General features: G+C 33.8%; 2 protein-coding genes across 2 annotated transcripts; both read right to left on the bottom strand.

The window, feature by feature from the left end:
• Window positions 1–1641: 1641 nt before the first annotated feature.
• Window positions 1642–2411, bottom strand: LOC121117816 (cuticle protein 21-like). The gene is made up of 3 exons (XM_040712317.2): window positions 2299–2411; window positions 2157–2228; window positions 1642–2082 (listed from the first exon to the last, which is right to left on the bottom strand). Exons 1-3 carry the CDS (start codon window positions 2302–2304, stop codon window positions 1717–1719), a joined length of 444 nt encoding a protein of 147 aa, XP_040568251.1. The 5' UTR covers window positions 2305–2411; the 3' UTR covers window positions 1642–1716.
• Window positions 2412–7306: 4895 nt separating this feature from the next.
• On the bottom strand, window positions 7307–8110 carry LOC121118673 (cuticle protein 21). Its single transcript, XM_040713259.2, has 3 exons — window positions 8001–8110; window positions 7859–7930; window positions 7307–7784 (listed from the first exon to the last, which is right to left on the bottom strand). Exons 1-3 carry the CDS (start codon window positions 8004–8006, stop codon window positions 7419–7421), a joined length of 444 nt encoding a protein of 147 aa, XP_040569193.1. The 5' UTR covers window positions 8007–8110; the 3' UTR covers window positions 7307–7418.
• Window positions 8111–14541: the final 6431 nt, after the last annotated feature.

Genomic DNA, 14541 nt, shown 5'->3' with positions numbered 1-14541 from the left:
AGCCATTTGCTCACGAATGAAAGAGAGCTTAAATGCTTGTGTATGTTCAATCTCTAAGGAGTTGAAAAACTTCACTTACTTGTTGAAAATGTCTTCCCAGGTCTCTGTTCGATTCAATTCTTCTTTTGCTCCCAGAAAGGAAGTCAAATTGATGTCTTGAATTACAGTGTTGACCTTGCCTTCTGAGGTGATGTGTGACACTGCCTTTTTATAAATCAACACACCAGATTGGTACATTTTGAATAACATCTCTGTCTCAAACTGGATTCTGGCTGCTACTTGGGGGCCTAATTACTTGTCATGGGATAGCTTCAAATGGGAAACATATGGTTTGTAATGAGGATGAAGTCTGATGGGAGGGTCTCCTTGGCCAATTTGTCATCAAGTTCTTCCACAGAGAGGACTGACTCCTCATTCAAGAAATCAAATTCCAAATGCCGTAGTAGGTCATTGAACTGTTGAGCCCTACGTGACGTGGTCGCAGCTTGAGTTGACCTTGATGACGCTGTAGGAGTTGAGAGGTAGTTGGGGAAGTTTGGCCATAGGGATGGGACTACATCTGGTTTGAGGTACCTGCAAAAAAAGGACAGTTATTAGCATACGTATCAAAAGTGAACAGCTGTCTGATCACTTCTTTAGAGCTTTGCCAAGGATCTGACTTCTTTTAGACTCACAGATGAAATCAGAGTCGTTGAAATGCAAAAAAACAGCTTTGTACTTTTGGATGGTGCCTGATCTGTCTTCTTCAGGTCTGTTTCTCTTGGAATGACTCTCAGCTAGGCAGTATCAAATCTGGGGTTTCTCTCTTTGTTTGGCCACAGATGGATCGTAACACCAGACTATCGTGGCTCGTTGTCATAGCCGATTCTATACCATGGAACACAACACTTAGTCACAAAATTAGACTCGATAAATTTTTTTGTAGACGAGAAAATATTTTTCCCGAGTGGGACCATCTGCTCCGTTGTAATAGTCTTTGGAATGAGTCTTTTGAACTCTTTTTTTTTTACACTTTTGGTCCCCATGCAGCCCTGATGCCAACCAACTAAACTAGGATGCATCATGAGGGGAAGTACTGCTGTGTCTGTCATCCAAACACCGAGGTCCTCAAAGCCACGGTTAGCCAGCACTATGCCACCATGATAGAGGACTACATCTGCAGTGTGTAGCCATTATTGCCGCTAAATGCGGGTACATTTATGATTAAGAGAGCTCAGACGCACATATTTATATATATTTTTATTTATGTATAAATTCTATTGTCAATTAATAAGTGATATTTTGTTGAAGTTATAAATTAAAAGTGTTCAGATTTTAGTGGCCTTTTTGTAAAAATATAAGAGGAGACTTGAAGAAAAATTTCACACACTAAATGCCATTTTGGAGACTCTGTCTTAATGCTTTGTATTAAGCGAAGACAATAAAATTGAAGGAGCCATTTTAAATTGATTTTTTTAAGAAAGAAGTATCTTATTGGGTTCTTGTAATACTAACTTTTGGTCACAAATTCAAATAATTAGAAATATAATATACTTAGAACATGCACTTATTGAAGATATTCTCTTCTTCAACGACACTTAAATGAAAACGAACGCAAGGAAAGGTTTACTAGATATTGAAATACACTTATATTTAGGGAAATAAAATTTTTCAATCATTGGTTATAGGAAATAACCCAAGGTAACAATTATTAATTCATAGGAGTTAATTTAGTTTTTAGTTTTCAAGACCTTCAGCAACGGTTTCTTCGATCAATGGAGTTAAGCCTCCAACAATTTTACGAATAATATTATCTTCATCAAATGAAGGATTCCTTGTAGGAACAGGTTTCGTTTGTATGACACTGGAGGAGCCAGCACCAGCATTTTCAGGATTAATGGTAAGGAACCCTTCTTGTACGGTTCGAGTCTCGGAGTATCCTTCAGGACCAGCCTCATAGACAACAGTGATGAGACTCCCATAGGGATCTACATAGCTGTATTCGCCAGTGACAAAGTTCCCATCTCGAGATTCATCCTGATTGATGTAGGTTTGAGTTAGATCACTGGCAACTTTGTAGGAGAATTTGTATTGAGGATTGGGCTGTAAAAGAGGATTGTCGATAAGTACATGGACGATATTAAATTGGGACTGGAATGAAAGAAATAGTATATTACATCAAAGAATTCATCTTGTTCCTGAGGACGAGCAATGGAGGAGGCAGATAAAGCAAGGATGTAGATGAAAATCTGTAATGAGTGTTGCGAGATTAGCAAATTATTATCAGCTCAATTACATTAAAACAAAACAACCGATTACCTTCATTGCTTATTAGTATGTGTGTGTATTTTGTTGTGTATTGAAATGGATCTAAAAGAGGAATGTGATTCAAACTGGAACAACATTGACCTTTTATAGTCATCTTTCGGCGGTCACCTTTTGGTCTAAAAATGTACTCACATATATATCAAGAAACAAAACGAATGGAATAGGTACTCTTATTAATGGTTTATATATGTATTGCATTCATATTGCTATTGTTGAGGAAAAAGCTTAGTTATGTAGTAAAATTAAATGTTTTTTCTTTTCTAGAATCAAATTAGTTTGGGTCAGATTATATTATTATGGTAGTTTATTTACAAAACTTTCAATCGGTAATACAAATTTATTAAAATACTTTTTTTCCATTTCTTGTTGAATTTATTTTTAATTTTGGCTTTTTTTAGATTGTTTTGCACTGCTCATAATGGATACATTTCTCAAATAATAAAAACAATACTTAATCCCACATATATTGTGGTTTTATACTATGCAACCAAATTCAACTTTTGGAACGATTCATTTTTTTCAAAAAACTGGTGGAGGATGGAGAAAGGCTAGAAGTGGTAAAATTTATGGGAGTGCAAGGAAATGGAATGAAATTAAATCTCCTTAACTCATAAACTATGTGGCAAAATGATGACCACGTGATTAATCAAGTTGGTTTAGAGCCAAGAATATTATTACTTGAATTGAATTAACGAGGTAAATTGGAAGGAGATGATCAAATGCATACTTCATTAATTAGTCATTACTATCGGATTTGAACTCAATTGTAGGATTACCAAACCACCATTCCTAACAACCATAAAGTTCATTTATGACTTTGATTCTCAATCGTTTACCAACATTACTTTTCAATAATGAGATCGGTGGGGTTTGTAGCAAAAGGATGAGATGTCGTCGTCCAGAGGTTAGGATTTCGTTCTATTCCGGGAAGGTAGAGTTCTTTGCAATACTAAACTTTATTTATTTATACTTATTAGGAGATTCCTTACTGTACTTCCTAACTTGTTCCTTGCTCAGGGTCGCAATCTTTATGATGGATCACAGAACTGTTCTCATATTTGGAGGACTTACATTGCTAAAATATGACGTGCTATCCGACCTCGTCTAGAAAATCAAATTAATAAATGAATAATCTTCACCATTTGTAAATAAAAAGGTGTGCTTGGTGAAGCCAGTTGTGCATCACAGTGTTCCAAAATGGAAGTATAGAAAGAGAAAATTCGATAGATTATTCAGTAGCAAGGTGAAAAGGCAAGTTGTATTTTGTAAATATGTGATAATATTACTTATTTGAGCTCATTTTTGGGGATAGCTAAACTGGAAAATGTCTTTCAGACAAATGGGGGAGTATAATTAACCACAATTTTAATGTCCCATAAATCAAAAAGTCCATAACAGTAGGAGTCGGGTTTTGTGGTTTACTCTGAAATCAGTAAGTATTTGTTGTTGACTTAATTTTTCTTTTTTTTATGTCTGTTGAATAATATTGTTTATAACAGAACTGATATCGAGTACAAATTTCTGAGTTAAGTTCAAGTAATTAGTATCCGTCCTGGGTCCATTAAAAAAATACACAAGCCCGGACTTGAGCTCTGGCTTATACATATTTCAATTTCTAGAGCAAACATATAACTCACAGTTTGAAACTGGAGACAGTTCAAGACCATTTGATCTCATGTGGGCCGAACCAACATAAAAATAGTTTTCCTAGAGAGTGTTGCAAATATATTTTTTATAAGTGAGACAGTTGAAATTAAATCAGACGCCGGGCAGGGGGAGAGGATGGTGACTTTAAATATCCTACAATGGATAAAGATAGTATTGGAACCGGAATTAGCTAAAAATTTGATATTGGTACATCTCCAATTATTATACATAACCGAACAAAAACAAGTACTTTCCATCATAGACGGAATTTGAAAATTTAGATTTGAGCGTAGGAGGAATTTTATTCATTCACATATTCACGCTTGTGAATTTTTTTTCTCTAAATCGTTTCCAAATTTTTTGAAAGTTGTTTAATATTCTTGGATATATATATATACATAGATTTAGAGAAATTTGAAAATTTATAAGGTCGTTTTTGATGAAATGGATGTTTTAGATGGATGAAATCGATATGTGCAATTTTCCATTTTTTTATTTGTTAAAAAAAGTTTGACCTGCAATAAATTGACAACAACTCTGGATTTGGTAAATATTTTGAAAATAAAAATATTTAGAAATGTAAATAATGTTAATGCTTTTTTAAGTATTTTCTAGTTGAAATTAAATACTTTTTTTTTACACTTATGACCAACACTTTCGACAACAGCTTTTGGGTGCATTGTCAAGGAGAAAATCTGCAGTGTTCGTCATCCAAGCACCGAGGACCTCAAAGCCACTGTCAGCCAGCACTGGGACACCATAACAGAGGACCACAGTTGCAGTGGGTGCCTTGACTTCCACCCCCGCCTGGAAGGCATAATTGCCGCTAAGGGTATTATATTAATGATTAAGAAAGCTCAGACACACACCTATTTAAATTATTAATTTTGTTGAAATTCTATTGTTATCTAATAAATTATATCTTGTTGAAGTTTGAAATTCAAAGTATTAAGATTTTAATGGACCACTCGGTACAGCCTATTAGTGAGCAAAATTAATTTATGAAATATTGGGGTGTTCAATGCTCATATTTAGTTATTAAATTTAAAAAAAAATATTTTCTTGGTTTTAATTCATGATATTCTTTCAACTTTTTTGGTACATAATTTATCTTTAAAAAGTTTAGAAATACTGATATTAATTTTGATTAAGGAATCAGTAAAAAAAAAAAAAATCAATGGTGTTCTGATAACAATAGTAGAGAATTATTAACAACAGATAATTCGGGTTCAACCAATCAATTTTGATAACACTATTGAGGAATAAAAGAAGTAAAAAAGTAACAGCTTACAAAAAGTTCCTTATTTACGTAGTGGGGTCGGTAGAAAAAAAATTATATCGTGAGAACACTAATTTGGACTATTTACTTTTTGTTGTCTGACTCAATAAAAATACTTTAGTTAAAAATGCATTTTGAATTATCTTCGAAACTTGCAGCATGCAAATGTCATTTAGTGAGTGGGGAAATCAGGTTTAATATTTTATCTATTTTTATAACCAACTGTTCTATCTTGCCTCTACGGATCACAAAAAAACAATGATATTAAAACCTCTTTGATTTATTGCTTTATAAATATTATGCACCATCAACAATTTACCTATGAAGTTAAGCTGCAACGCTATGTTTATTGTATCACGCAACCTTTTTATTCTAAAAATAAGATACAATGGGTGTTAAAATTTTTGCAGCGTATTGGGTCTCAGTCTGAAAAAACTAAGCCCGTCTGACATGGTTATAATTTTTGTTCAAAGTACTTCAAAGAACCTCTGTCTGGACTGTTCTTTTACAAAAATCGGACAATAAGGATTTATATTACATGTTAACGACGTCATATGAAGTTTAAATTTTTACATATATGTACAAATCGTGTACGTTGGATAGGTAGAAACTTGATCCATAAAGTGAGACCAGAAATATAATCGTTAAATAACATTTGAAAACGACTATTTTTCGGATAGCTGTTTTTGATCGAAACATTGATACAAATCGGTGGTCTATAATAAATCAAAATACTTAGGAGTAAGATATATCAGTCATAACCTTTTTATCCACATTAGACAGATCTGCCGGGAATTTTTTTTTTCAGTTCCAATATAACACTCAACCACCTGTAGGACTCTTAGCGCACTCGATAGAGAAATATTTCTCCTTTTCTTATGTTTTAAGATTTATACTTAATACCTCACAAAATTAGCCTTGTTTTTCAATTTTTTTTTCATGAAAAGAGTCTATCTACTCTCTGATATACATTGTCTCTAATCGTAGACGAACCGGAAGGGACCTCAGTGTCCAATTTTTTTGTAGACGAGAAATTATTTTCCCCAAGTGATCCATTGAAATCTGAATAATTAATGAAGTTCAAGTGATTTAAATTAATTCAAAATAGAAATATATTAAAGCATAAGCAATTAGTTACACAACAAAACAAATTTGAGCTCTCGAGGTTACATATAAGTCTGGAAAAGGACACTTGAATGTGATCGACGAATTTCCATTCGTGCACTCCAAGCAGATGGGTGTCTCCGACACACAAGTCTATGTCGTCAGCAAGTACAAAACGTAAGAGAGAAAGAATTGTTCTATCAAAAAGGCCAAACTGGATCTGGAGTAGTTAAATAAAAACAGCCCAGGCCAATCCCTTCAAGTCCATTAGGGCATATGGAAAAAATCTTGGAATTTTACGCCAGACTGTTCAGAGAGGTATAAAAACAGTGGGTGGAAAGAACCTTGCGAGGACTGAGATACCACTTTTGAAACCAACAATGAAAAAAAACCCAATCTCCTCCGAAACTAAACTTGGATGCATCTTGAGGGGAAGTACTGCTGTGTCTGTCATCCAAACACCGAGGTCCTCAAAGCCACGGTTAGCCAGCACTATGCCACCATGATAGAGGACTACATCTGCAGTGTGTAGCCATTATTGCCGCTAAATGCGGGTACATTTATGATTAAGAGAGCTCAGACGCACATATATATATATATTATTAATTATGTATAAATTCTATTGTCAATTAATAAGTTATATTTTGTTGAAGTTATAAATTAAAAGTGTTCAGATTTTAGTGGCCTTTTTGTAAAAATATAAGAGGTGACTTTAAGAAAAATTTCACACATTAAATGACTTTTTGGAGACCCTGTCTTAATGCTTTGTATTAAGCGAAGACAATAAAATTGAAGGAGCCATTTAAAATTGATTTTTTTTTAGAAAGAAGTATCTTATTGGGTTCTTGTAATACTAACTTTTGGTCACAAATTCAGAAAATTAGAAATATAATTATACCTAGAACATGCTCTTATTGAAGATATTCTCTTCTTCAACGACACTTAAATGAAAACAAAGGCAAGGAAAGGTTTACTAGAAATTGAAATACACTTATATTTAGAGAAATAAAATTTTTCATGCATTGGTTATAGGAAATAACCCAAGGTAACAATTATTAATTCATAGGAGTTAATTTAGTTTTTAGTTTTCAAGACCTTCAGCAACGGTTTCTTCAATCAATGGAGTTAAGCCTCCAACAATTTTACGAATAATATTATCTTCATCAAATGAAGGATTCCTTGTAGGAACAGGTTTCGTTTGTATGACACTGGAGGAGCCAGCACCAGCATTTTCAGGATTAATGGTAAGGAACCCTTCTTGTACGGTTCGAGTCTCGGAGTATCCTTCAGGACCAGCCTCATAGACAACAGTGATGAGACTCCCATAGGGATCTACATAGCTGTATTCGCCAGTGACAAAGTTCCCATCTCGAGATTCATCCTGATTGATGTAGGTTTGAGTTAGATCACTGGCAACTTTGTAGGAGAATTTGTATTGAGGATTGGGCTGTAAAAGAGGATTGTCGATAAGTACATGGACTATATTAAATTGGGACTGGAATGAAAGAAATAGTATATTACATCAAAGAATTCATCTTGTTCCTGAGGACGAGCAATGGAGGAGGCAGATAAAGCAAGGATGTAGATGAAAATCTGTAATGAGTGTTGCGAAATTAGCAAATTATTATCAGCTCAATTACATTAAAACAAAACAACCGATTACCTTCATTGCTTATTAGTATGTGTGTGTATTTTGTTGTGTATTGAAATGGATCTAAAAGAGGAATGTGATTCAAACTGGAACAACATTGACCTTTTATAGTCATCTTTCGGCGGTCACCTTTTGGTCTAAAAATGTACTCACATATATATCAAGAAACAAAACGAATGGAATAGGTACTCTTATTAATGGTTTATATATGTATTGCATTCATATTGCTATTGTTGAGGAAAAAGCTTAGTTATGTAGTAAAATTAAATGTTTTTTTTCTTTTCTAGAATCAAATTAGTTTGGGTCAGATTATATTATTATTGTAGTTTATTTACAAAACTTTCAAGTGATAATACAAATTTATTAAAATACTTTTTTTTCTATTTCTTGTTGAATTTATTTTTAATTTTGGCTTTTTTTTAGATTGTTTTGCACTGCTCATAATGGATACATTTCTCAAATAATAAAAACAATACTTAATCCCACATATATTGTGGTTTTATACTATGCAACCAAATTCAAGTTTTGGAACGATTCATTTTTTCAAAAAACTGGTGGAGGATGGAGAAAGGCTAGAAGTGGTAAAATTTATGGGAGTGCAAGGAAATGGAATGAAATTAAATCTCCTTAACTCATAAACTATGTGGCAAAATGATGACTACGTGATTAATCAAGTTGGTTTAGAGCCAAGAATATTATTACTTGAATTGAATTAACGAGGTAAATTGGAAGGAGATGATCAAATGCATACTTCATTAATTAGTCATTACTATCGGATTTGAACTCAATTGTAGGATGACCAAACCACGATTCCTAACAACCATAACGTTCGTTTATGACTTTGATTCTCAATCGTTTAGCAGCATTACTTTTCAATAATGAGATCGGTGGGGGTTTGTAGCAAAAGGATGAGATGTCGTCGTCCATAGGTTAGGATTTCGTTCTTTTCCGGGAAGGTAGAGTTCTTTGCAATACTAAACTTTTTTTATTTATACTTATTAGGAGATTCCTTACTGTACTTCCTAACTCGTTCCTTATTCAGGGTCGCAATCTTTATGATGGATCACAGAACTGTTCTCATATTTGTAGGACTTACATTGCTAAAATATGACGTGCTATCCGACCTCGTCTAGAAAATCAAATTAATAAATGAATAATCTTCACCATTTGTAAATAAAAGGTGTGCTTAGTGAAGCCAGTTGTGCATCACAGTGTTCCAAAATGGAAGTATAGAAAGAGAAAATTCGATAGATTATTCAGTATCAAGGTGAAAAGGCAGAGCCGGCTGTAAATATTTTTTTGCTGTTTATATACACAATACAGTATCGAAATCAACAGCAAAGCGGTGGTTCCAACGATACTGTTCTTGTAATATGGACGCCCAAGAGGATGTACATACTCTGGAAGGCAAATCATAAGAATAAAGGGAAAAAAGCTAAGAACTTTTTTACTTCATCTATTATATCTCTCTTATTTAAATAATATATACGTGCGTACTAATGATGTACGGGTTGATGTGATGTTATGAGCTTTCACCAATCAGAAGCAAATTATTCATTCAATTTCATAGAACACATAGTGGTAAATACTATGTTTTCGATTATTTTGGTTTAAGGCTTCTAGGGAAAGTGTGGTCACTCAGTAGAAGAAATCATGATTTTTCCCTCTCGTTTCTGATTTTCTTAAAATCGCCATCTCCCATAATTCCTTGCAGAAGGGTTATCAGGGCCAGAGCACACAGTTGCATTCAATCAAAATTTTGTATTTTGGACTTCGAAAACGGAGAAAAAGAGGGTTCGTCGACTGTAAAATGGAAGTATTTTTGACTTACTTTGCTACTTTAAACATATCTGCTAAACTCTTACTCGTAAGTGCTGATTGTGACTTGAAATAAATACATTTGAAAAAGGTATATAAATCGATAATTTAAGTTAAAAATGTGTATATTTATAGGTTTAGTTATATGTTTAGAGAAATTGCACATTTGAATATGATTGCAATTGACCTGATCGTTATATCACATGAATTTCTGATTGCAATTTTTTCCTTGATTGCTCACAAGCCTGTTACTTAGTGCTTCTTTCATCAAACTTTCACGTAAATCCTTTAGATATTCCTTATCCAGAAGCAGTTCAACCTCATCTTTGAAGTATCAAGCATCACATCGACGATTCTTTTTATCTTTTGGGAAGGCGATATCTCATATCGTATTTATATGGATTCCTTCGCTCCCACATAAGTGAGATTACTATCAACATGAATAATATTAAAAACCTCACCCAGCAATGCTGACCCCATAAGACTGTATTTAACTTTGGTATGACAAATCCCCTTCAACGCAAAATCAAATTTAATTCTCCGGAACAAGCTTTCAACATCCTAAGAAGATACCCCTGAAGGCAGAGTTCCACGACAGCCATTGCTAAATTCGCCTCTTGCGTTTTAATCGACAATGCTTGTATTTGGGGAGACACAGGTGATGAAGTTTACTTTCAGGGCATTTTTGAAGAAGGTCGGGGTCATATAATAATCAGAACAAAAAGGAAAAGTGATCAACTTGATCACTTCAAACTTCAACATATTTTATCTCTATAGGATAAATCACTATGAAGGAATTTAACATTAGTTGTAAACAAAATGAACTGAAAGTATGCAAATGCATCTTAGAGCCAAAAAATTAATCAACAGTAATTTATTTCATTTGTTATCCATTTGAACTGAGCAGTAAAGTGGAAATACAGATAACATAATAATGTTAAAAGAGGCTTATAATTAGAGATGGTATTTGTGTAGGAGCACAAGGAGAAGACGGGTGAAAAATATGTGGTATTGCTTAATTAAAACCCTTATTAATATCAGTATCCAGTTATAAGATTTTGGGAAGAGAAAATTAAATACTGCTAGGGAGAAGAGAACCTTCTACTCTAAAAATAGCATTAGTGAAGGAAAATATCAGTATTATATTTAAAAACATATACTGGGTGGAAACTTGAAACTTACAGTCTTGAAAAGAAAGAAGAAGAAAAAAAAAATCTTTTTCTAATACATAACAAATTTCAAATTGATTTATTCCATTTAACCGCAATTGCCTCACAGATGGGGATAAACTTCTAAAGAGAAGAGCTGCAAGTATTGCGAATTAAGTTCGGGTTCATGGTAGCCCACTCCTTATCGACAGAGGCCTTTATGGGCTCAACGTTCGGGTGACGAATGCTACAGGTCCTCCTCTCGATGTGCGACTCGAAAGGAAATTCGAGCTGATTCGCATCCTGACTGTATCATAAGTTTTGTCCTTTTTTTTTTTTTTGGAAAATTTCATTAAATGTAAATTTTTATACTCATTTGATGTTTCATGCTGTCAAATCCATAACTATTTTCAATAAGTACTTTGTTTATGCGTGTTTTTTTAATAATCTAAGTTCACCTTTATTTGTAACTAAGACGTGCAAAAGTGCTTTTATAGAGGTTGAATAATCTCATACTTGATCTAATAGACATCTTGTTCAATTATATTAAAGTAAAATAAACTTGAGCAAGCCAAAAGAATTAAAAGATGTCAATCCTTTGGATTAAATATTACTCAATTATGAATATAGCTAGATATTTTTATTAATAAAACAATGTTGCACTCCTGTGTATTTATTATAACATCAACTCTTGCTTCCTTCAATCTAATAGGATATTCTCTTAAGAGGATTAGGACATATCGTTATGTGGCCTACAGTTACTATTTGATTATTCTGTGAGTTATATGAGTTAATATTGCTAATTGTTGTCAAAAAGTCGTAAAAAGTAACATTGATTCAACTTAAGAGCAATCTATCGAGTAAAAAATATTAAATAAATTAATGAAAAGACGTCACTGGGTACACTGTAAATAGTGCTCCCTGATTCATATACCAGTATAAATAAAAATTACGGAGTACTATATAGAAATGGATAAAATGTCGCAGGTGTTTAGTCAAACTCATATTTTTTTTAAAAAGAAGCATTTTATATGAAGTTTAAAAAAATGAAGGTCAATGAAGATGAGGTTTAGAACGAGCTAATAAAATGATAGTATTTTTTTTTTTTTTTTCAATCTGTTATTATTATATTTTTATTCTTGAAGAGAGAATGTCTAAGTATTGAGTGAGTTGCTACGTGTGAGTGTACTTATGAAAACAGCAATGCTGATAGACTTCAGTATGTCCTCCTTTACAGGCATTAACAGCCTCGACACGCAAACGTCAGTTTAATATCTGTTTTTATATTTTTTACAATTAAACCAATGTTCATTAAGTATAATTAGTTACAAAGTACCTCATTCGATAACAATCAAAACATATCTTGTATCAAAAATTAAAAAATCACTCATAAAAAATAAGGTGTACAACAACATTCCAAAATTGATAATTGGTTGTACAAATACAGGGTCATTCAGATCCGCGTTAACAAAGTTCATTTTTCAACCCATAAATCATCCATTCAATATTTTTTGGTCCTTCAAGGAGAAATAGTTATTGAGCTCCATAAAAAATCAATGAAGCCACCATAGAAACGCCCTGGGGGCACATTTTCCTGTCAATTTATTCAAAAAGTAATAAAACGGCATGAAGATGCTGGTAGTAATCAAGATCGACCGCAAACACTAAATCTTCGGACTGTAAGGAACACCAAACTTGTATTGGGCCTCCGTAACAAGATTTGAAGGAACCTAAAAAGGTCAGCTCATAAATTGGTAGCTGGACATAATATTTGATGTAGCTCTGTACTCTGGATAGTCCATTAGAATCTCAAATTGTAATTCGTAAACCTTCATCTCCTGCCGTTCATAACTAAGGCAACTCTGTGAGGAATAAAGTCGAATTTTGCTTCAAAGTTTTACGCAAAACACATAAATTATCTACTCGGACGAAAAAAAGTTTGACCTGGATGCCAAATTCAACTGTCAGAAAGACAAAATTAAGCTGGTCCATGTAAAGAGTTTCCATATGATCTAAACAGACCTAAAGTCGAAATTTGCAGGTTTGTTGATGGTATCGGACGGAATTTCAAGTCAAGGTTTCAAGCTTCTGTTAGCTATTCTTCAAAATGGTGTTCGGATAAACCCAAAACGGTATAGATCCAAAAATTTGGAGCCTTTTGTCGTTCCTTGGTATAAATCCTGGAATTAAAAAAAGGAAACTTATCTTTAGCAGAAGTCGGAGTCCTGAACATACCGGAAGACAAACTCAAGAGTGTCCACCGCTAGCTTCTACCACGGTCTCGAACCTAAGCACTGAAGGTTTTCTTCGCTTATTTCTACAACATATTAGGTCACTTCCTCTCCACTGCAAACTTTAAAACATTCTCATGTGAAGTAGCGTATAACTTTCTATCAATGGCACCCCTGTTCTCATAGTAAAGAGTGTTGCAGTCTGTTGAGGACGGATACAACACTAACCAATACCAGAAATTTGCCAAGTTGTCTTCACATCACTTTTGAATTTTTTGGCCTCTCGGTCTCTTGTTGACGTCCTTCAGTATTCAACCTTGGTAATAAAACCCTTGGAGAAGAAGGCGATGCCTCCATCCGAGCCCAGTTCTCTTTGGTCTGATGAAAAAGTTGGTTTAATTTTTTCTTTATTGTTGTGCCATTTCATTTTACGGGAAAATAGGAAGTTAACATATTGGCTGAAGAGTCCTGGGCTTAAAAAAGAAAAAAAAACATTTTTTTCCGGTAAAAATTGGCTTTGTTCATCATCATATCAGGGCTGCTCTAAAATTTAAATGCCACTTTTACAAAACGCTTTATCTTTTGCGTCAAAATAGTCCTTGTGAATAGACAAGGTAAGTTATCCTCGTGAAACAACCCTTTTTTTATAGACTTCAAATGGGTAATTTTTCTTTGATTTCGTCCTTCAAACGCTATATAATATTCATTGTTGATCGTATTTCCCTTTTCAAGGTAGTTTATGAATATTATGCCATGTGCATCCCAAATACTGAGGTCAAAGCCTTTACAGCTGTTTGTTGTGCATTCCGGTGCTTTGGACGAGGTACATCTGTTTCTGTCCACTCAGATGATGATTGTATTGATTCCGGAGTGAGTTTCATTCAGTTTCACAAATCGACGCAAAATTTCCGGTTTATTTCGTTTAAGCATGGCCAAACATTGCTCAGAATCATTAGCACATTTTTGTTTTTTGGTCAACAGTGTGCAAACGCAAACTTTGAACACAGCTTTCTCCTAGACAATATAAAGGCAATACGTCCTTCTTATATCTTTTTAGATATCAGTTAACACATGCAATTTTACTTTCCAATCATTTTGCGGATTTTTTTTGATATTTTCCGTTGTTACTTCCTCATTTGTTCGTCCACTGAGCTATACATGAATGGTGTCTCCACAACCACGTTTGAAGTAAGGTTGTTTCTGATAGAGCGAAGTCCCCATAAGGGTTACCCCCATTATAGGGCTAGGTGAAGACTGATGAACTCCAAACTAAATGGGTATTATTGTATTATACATACGAGTGGTCCATTAAAATCTGAACAGATTGAATTTCTACAAGATATTATTTATTAATTG

The sequence above is a fragment of the Lepeophtheirus salmonis genome, chromosome 5, assembly GCF_016086655.4.
Source record: "Lepeophtheirus salmonis chromosome 5, UVic_Lsal_1.4, whole genome shotgun sequence".
In the NCBI taxonomy this organism is placed as follows: domain Eukaryota; kingdom Metazoa; phylum Arthropoda; class Copepoda; order Siphonostomatoida; family Caligidae; genus Lepeophtheirus; species Lepeophtheirus salmonis.
The sequence above is the reverse complement of the archived record's forward strand: the minus strand, read 5'-3'. Positions and strand labels throughout refer to the sequence as shown.

Coding starts and splice junctions, on each gene's coding strand:
- LOC121117816 (XM_040712317.2), bottom strand. Junction 2,083..2,156: donor AACAAGATGAATTCTTTGAT/GTAATATACTAT, acceptor CCTCTTTTACAG/CCCAATCCTCAATACAAATT.
- LOC121118673 (XM_040713259.2), bottom strand. Junction 7,785..7,858: donor AACAAGATGAATTCTTTGAT/GTAATATACTAT, acceptor CCTCTTTTACAG/CCCAATCCTCAATACAAATT.